Source organism: Camellia sinensis, chromosome 1 (genome assembly GCF_055761805.1).
Source record: "Camellia sinensis isolate YWXY chromosome 1, ASM5576180v1, whole genome shotgun sequence".
NCBI lineage: Eukaryota > Viridiplantae > Streptophyta > Magnoliopsida > Ericales > Theaceae > Camellia > Camellia sinensis.
Genome location: NC_138961.1, coordinates 155,933,600 through 155,939,255, shown reverse-complemented (window position 1 = coordinate 155,939,255; position 5,656 = coordinate 155,933,600). Strand labels below are relative to the sequence as shown.

The 5,656-nt window shown below is 36.2% G+C and overlaps 2 protein-coding genes across 2 annotated transcripts; both read left to right on the top strand.

The window, feature by feature from the left end:
* The first annotated feature begins 3,314 nt into the window (after positions 1-3,314).
* Positions 3,315-4,649, top strand: LOC114292723 (protein FAR1-RELATED SEQUENCE 4-like). The gene is made up of 2 exons (XM_082916024.1): positions 3,315-3,732; positions 3,991-4,649. Exons 1-2 carry the CDS (start codon positions 3,315-3,317, stop codon positions 4,647-4,649), a joined length of 1,077 nt encoding a protein of 358 aa, XP_082772150.1.
* A 15-nt stretch (positions 4,650-4,664) lies between these two features.
* On the top strand, positions 4,665-5,030 carry LOC145820432 (uncharacterized). Its single transcript, XM_082916015.1, has one exon. The coding sequence runs from the start codon at positions 4,665-4,667 to the stop codon at positions 5,028-5,030; it is 366 nt and encodes a 121-aa protein (XP_082772141.1).
* The last annotated feature ends 626 nt before the right edge of the window (positions 5,031-5,656 follow it).

The window sequence follows — 5,656 nt, the reverse complement described above, 5'->3', positions numbered from 1 at the left end:
ATGCATGTCATGCATATTGCATTGTGTTTGGGGTAGGCGTTAGCCCGAGCATAGGAAACGAGGGACATTTCGTACTCCGAGTGACGGAACGTGTCTCAATTCCCAGTCACCGACGCTCCGGATTATCCATGATGGAGTCTAGGCCTTGTTGTGTCCATATGTGCATTCATTTCATATTGAGTCGTGCAAATCGACTCCTCGGCCATCATGCATCGAGATGCGTGATTGGTGGCACAAGGATCGAGGACTACACTCCCTGAAGAGTAGTCATGCATACATATGTGAAAATACTTTGCCATGTCCCTTTGTTGCTCTCTGTTGTAGCAAATTAGAAATCGACAGCCTTCCGGAGCTTGGCACGCATTCCAAGAACAATTGCAAACAGAGGCAAACCGGGGCATCGCGAGGGATTCTTCGCACAAGGTAACCCAAGCATGCATCATTCATCACCCGGAGCAGATTTGAGGCAGTCCCTGGCTTGCATGCCAATTTATTGCTTTCCTAATTTAATTTGTTAATTAATTAGGGTTTTGTACATATTTGGACTGTAATATTCATTCGGGACTGTATATTATTTATTCGGACCCTCTGCGCGAGGGCACAACTGTAATAAGTGTACGTGTGTGCCATGTATGTCTTCCAACCCCACGTTTTCTCCCTTTTATTTACCCGCTTATGATGGTTAGATTAGGGCATGTTTCAATTAGCATACAGTATGATAGCATGTTTGTATTCATTCATCTGTATTGCACGCACCGGGCTCGGCGCATTATACTAACTGCATTGTATTTTCAATTCCAAGTTGAATACATGTTAGCTGTAACATTTCATATGCCATGTTTAGAATAGCCGAGCCTGCTATAGTTACATTTTTGCATGTGTTGCATTAGGCATTTCTGTATAATTAGGATCATGCATGGATTTCTAATTAGTTTCTGTTTTGGCTTGGAGTACTTGGTAAGTTTTACGCTTTAGCATCCTTGCATGCGTGTGAGTGAATGCCATGATAGCATGCTTACCATGAGGCTATGTGCTTATGTGATATAAACTGCCTGAATGCCTGTGGGTGAAGGTTGGGTTATTTGAATTGGAACAATTCATTAATTGTGAGTTTTAAGCCCACTAGATAGTGGCAAAATCATGTTTTCTAAGCCCACCTGAGGGTGGCAAATCCACGTCTTAGCCTACTTGCGAGTAGCACCATCAAACCATTTTCAAATAAACAAACATAAAATGTTTTGTTCCAATTCAGGCGATCCAATCTATACTTGTATGCTGTGCGCATCACATAGTAAATCTAGGCTAATAACCGGAATAAGAACGCATAATGTTTTCAAAAATAGATATCATGGTTAGTAGAGGCCGATCTTTGATCGGGCGAGCGGGGGTGCTCACGAAGTGACCTTCCCCAATCGCACCCAAGTTCCCGAGCCGAGGCAACTTTGGTGATGACGGACACGTGGCCTTAGGCAAATGAGTCAGGGTTTCCTAAATGTTTCCAAAATAAAACATTTAGGTGGCGACTCTATATCTGGCAAAGCAGTCCATGTTTGGCACTTCTTTCAAAATCTGTTTTCTCAAAACGATTTGCCGAATTTGGACTCTTTGGTTCAGATTTAGAACCGTGACAATTTGAGAGTCCGAGCTGTAGTGACCCCAATACGAACGGAACGGGACTCATCCCTCCCGGGGCATTCGGGGACGTCTACACATTGTTTTTGGGGTTTTTTACTGGCCGGTCCTACCTTTTACACTTATTCCCCTCTTAGTCATGAGTTTTGCTCTTGTGCACCAACAGGCCCTGAGCCTTTTTTTTGGTACCGTTTTACCCCTCCCCAATTTTGGCGCGTTTCTGTTTGGATTTTCCATAAAAATATTGTTTTTGTGATTTGGATTTTTGTGGAACTTCACGATTTGCTACTGTATTATTGTGGAGCTTCGTGATTTCTGATTTCGCGCTTGGTGTATCTTCGCTATTTGTGATTTGCGATTGTGTGCTTGGTGATTCTTCTTATTTGCGATTTCACGTTTGGTGTATAGTTACATTTTCTGATTTGCGATGTTGTGGAGTTAGGTCGACTGGTATGTTTGATTTTGATTTCAATTTCAATGTTTTGGTTCTTTTTAGTTTGAGTTGGTGATTTTGATTTTGTGGTGATATTGTTTTTACTCTATTATTTTTGTTGTGATTGAATTTGTGTTTTGATTATGATATTGAAAGTTTTGAGATATGTATACGTTGATTGAATTTTAGATTTTTATTTTTTTTGGTTACGAAATTGTGTTGATTGAACACAGGTGTTAGTTTGTTATTTTATACAATGATAATTTTATCACTGTGTATTTTGGAGGTGTTGTTGGATTAACTTTTTCAACAGTGATAAATTTATGAGTGAGTATGGGAATAGGAGATGAAAAGGTTGCATAATGTAATGGTAAGATTCAAATCGAGTTACCATGTCTAATAAGTGTAAGCCTTATTCACTATTCTTGGTCTTTGGTGGTGTTAACTGTCAAAGTTATCATTGTTGGTTTTTAGATATGTTTGAGTTGGTTGATAATTTTATCACTGTATTTGATTTTGTTTTAGGGTGCTTGAGTTGTTTGCTAAAATATAATTGTTGTTTGTTGTAGGATTTATGGTGATGGAGAATTATTTGTTTCTTATGTGCAAGTTTAGAGATGTGATATTGGTTATCAAGTATAATGATGGATTTAATTTCAAGGATTTAGAATGCAAATTGTGTCCAAAGTGGAGTGAGTTAGTTGGTAGTTCTTTGAATATATCGTATTCAATGCCCGGACATTCTTGTTGTGGTCTACAAAGTGAAGAGGATTTGGAGGTTATGGTTGGACTGACACTTTCTTGTGATATTCATCGTATTGATGTTTTTGTAAAGTGTTGTTCTTTGGGTGAAAGTTATATGATTTGTGATAGTGAAGCTAGTAGTAGTAGTAGTAGTAGTGTTGTTTGTGAAACTGATTTTTTGCCTTCATTTTATTCAAATCAACGGAAACCTTTACTGTCCGATGGGTGGGTTAATTGTATGAAAAGAGTGGGACAAAAGTTTGCTCAAGGAGTTGTTGAATTTCGAGATGCGTTGTCAAAGTATTCTATTCATTCTGGTTTTAATTTTGATTTTGTTAAGAATGATAAGGATCGTGTCACTATTCATTGCAAGAGAAGGGCTAATTTGGGTTGTTTATGGAGCGTGCATGCTAGAGTGGAAAATTATAGTAAAGCTTTTGTTATTAAACAATTTGATGATGTTCATACTTGTGGATCTTTTTTTTGTACAATTAAACATGTTAGGATGACTTCAAGTATGATTGGTGGGCTAATTTCAAGTGATATTCGTAATAAGGCTTTGACATCGGTTAGTGAGGTGGTTTGTGATTTCAAGGACTATTATGGAACAGAAGTTTCTTATCGTCGAGCTTGGATGGGTGTTGAAAAAGCAAGGGGTCTTGTTTTTGGTGACTATTCATCATCATTTGACGATCTTTGTTGGTATGTTGATGCCGCTAATGCTTGCAATCCGGGGAGTGTTTTTGATATAAAATTTGATATTGATAGTAAAGGAAGACATTTCAAATGCTTGTTTTTCGCTTTTGAGGCATGTATTCATGGTTTCAAGTATTGTAGGCCTGTGTTGATGCTTGATGGAACTTTCTTGAAAGGAAGACACAAAGGTTGTTTATTGGCTGCTATGGCAAAAGATGGTAACCAAGGTATATTTTGTGTCTATTTGTTATTATTATTGAAACAGTGATAATTCTATCATTTTTGTTACTGGTGAGTGCTGATTATTGAGTATGGTCAATCTATTAGTGATAAATTTATGTTGTATACTTTTGTTAAATTTTTATATTTATACAGTGATAAATTTATCTATGGCTGGTGCTATATGTTATATACTTTGTGTTTTGATTTCTTTTTGCAATTTTTTTATTTGTTATTGAAAACGTGTATATATATTTTGTTTATAGGTTTATATCCGTTATGTTTTGCTATTGTTGATAGTGAAAGTTATGATAGTTGGCATTGGTTCTTGTCAAAGTTATTAGGTATTTTGACACCGGAGAGGGATATTGCGTTTGTTACTGATCGACATAGAGGTTTGCTGAAAGCTTTAGCTGAGGTCTTTCCGTTTTCTTCTCATTCTTTTTGTCTAATGCATTTGAAGACAAACTTGAAGACTTATTTGTCAGTGAAGAGTCGTGACTCTAAAGAGTATTTGCTTACTCTTTTTAGTAGATGTGCATATGCTCCTACTATTGAGTTGTTTAATGAGCTATTTGAAGAATTTAAGGGTCGTTGTGGTCGTAGTGTTGAGAAGTTTCTTGAGGATTTTCCTAATGAGTGTTGGTGTAACGCTTATTTTCAAGGCAAGAGGTATGGTGAAATGTGCACAAATGCTGCAGAATCTTTTAATTCATGGATTAGGGATGAACGCCATTTGTTTTCAACTAGTCTTGTTGATGCTATACGGGTGAAACTAATGGAGCAATTTTCAAGAAGGAGAGAAGTTGGGAATAAGTGGAATCATATTGTTTGTCCTTTTGCAGAGAAAAAGTTAGAAGAAGCTTTTAATGATACAAAAGCATGGATAGTTAAGAAATGTAGCGATGGCATTTATGAAATCTAACTGGATCATTCAGTTATGGTTGATATTGGGAAACGTTGTTGTTCTTGTCGATTGTGGGAAATTGATTCTTTTCCTTGCAAACATGGTTTTTGTGCTATAAAGAGGAGTGAGAAGGATCTGAATTGCTTTCTTGATGATTACTACCGTGTTAGTAGTTATTGTGATTCTTATTCACATTCTATCTATCCAGTTCCTAATATGTGGAAGCCAAATGTAGTTGTTGATGATGACGTTGTTTTACCTCCTCTTTGTAAGAGACCAGCTGGACGTCCAAGAATTGAGAGAATACCTTCTAAGGGCGAAATCAAGAGAATTAGGTGCAGTAGGTGTGGAAAGATGGGAACTCATAATCGGAAGACATGTAAAGAAGCTTTGCTTTAGTTGTATTGATTTTAATTGAATTACTTTGTTGAGAGTTGAGAGGTGTTACTTGCATTGAATGATTGAGTATTTTTGGAAAGATGTATCATTTTGGTACTCACATTGAATGATTGAGGAATTTGTTGAACAGAAATTATATTTTTTGGTGATATTTTTACAGGATTAAGTTTCACAGATTTATATTATTTGATTTGGCTTAAATGTAGTTGCTGTTTTTGGTGTTTTATAAAGTGATAAATTTATCACTGGTTGGTTTGGACAAGTTGATGGATTATTTTTTTGTAAGAATGATAAATTTACCATCAATGTGGTTCTTGAATTTTGTTATTTTGAAGAATGATAAATTTATCACTTATTGTGTGGGAAGAGTTGATGGTTTATTACATTTATGTCAGTGGTTGATAAATTTATCACTGTCATATCCAAGCAAATGTTCTTTTCTATAGTGATAAATTTATCATTGTCTGCATACTGTTTTGTGGTCACTCAGAAGCTAGCTTTGGATGTTTGAGTTGTTTAACTGAAGTATTAAATAGTTTTAATTATTCAAAAATCACCAAGGATGGCATGTTCTTACATTCATTCTCAAAGTTGGGAATATCTACAAATTGTAACAGTATTTTAAT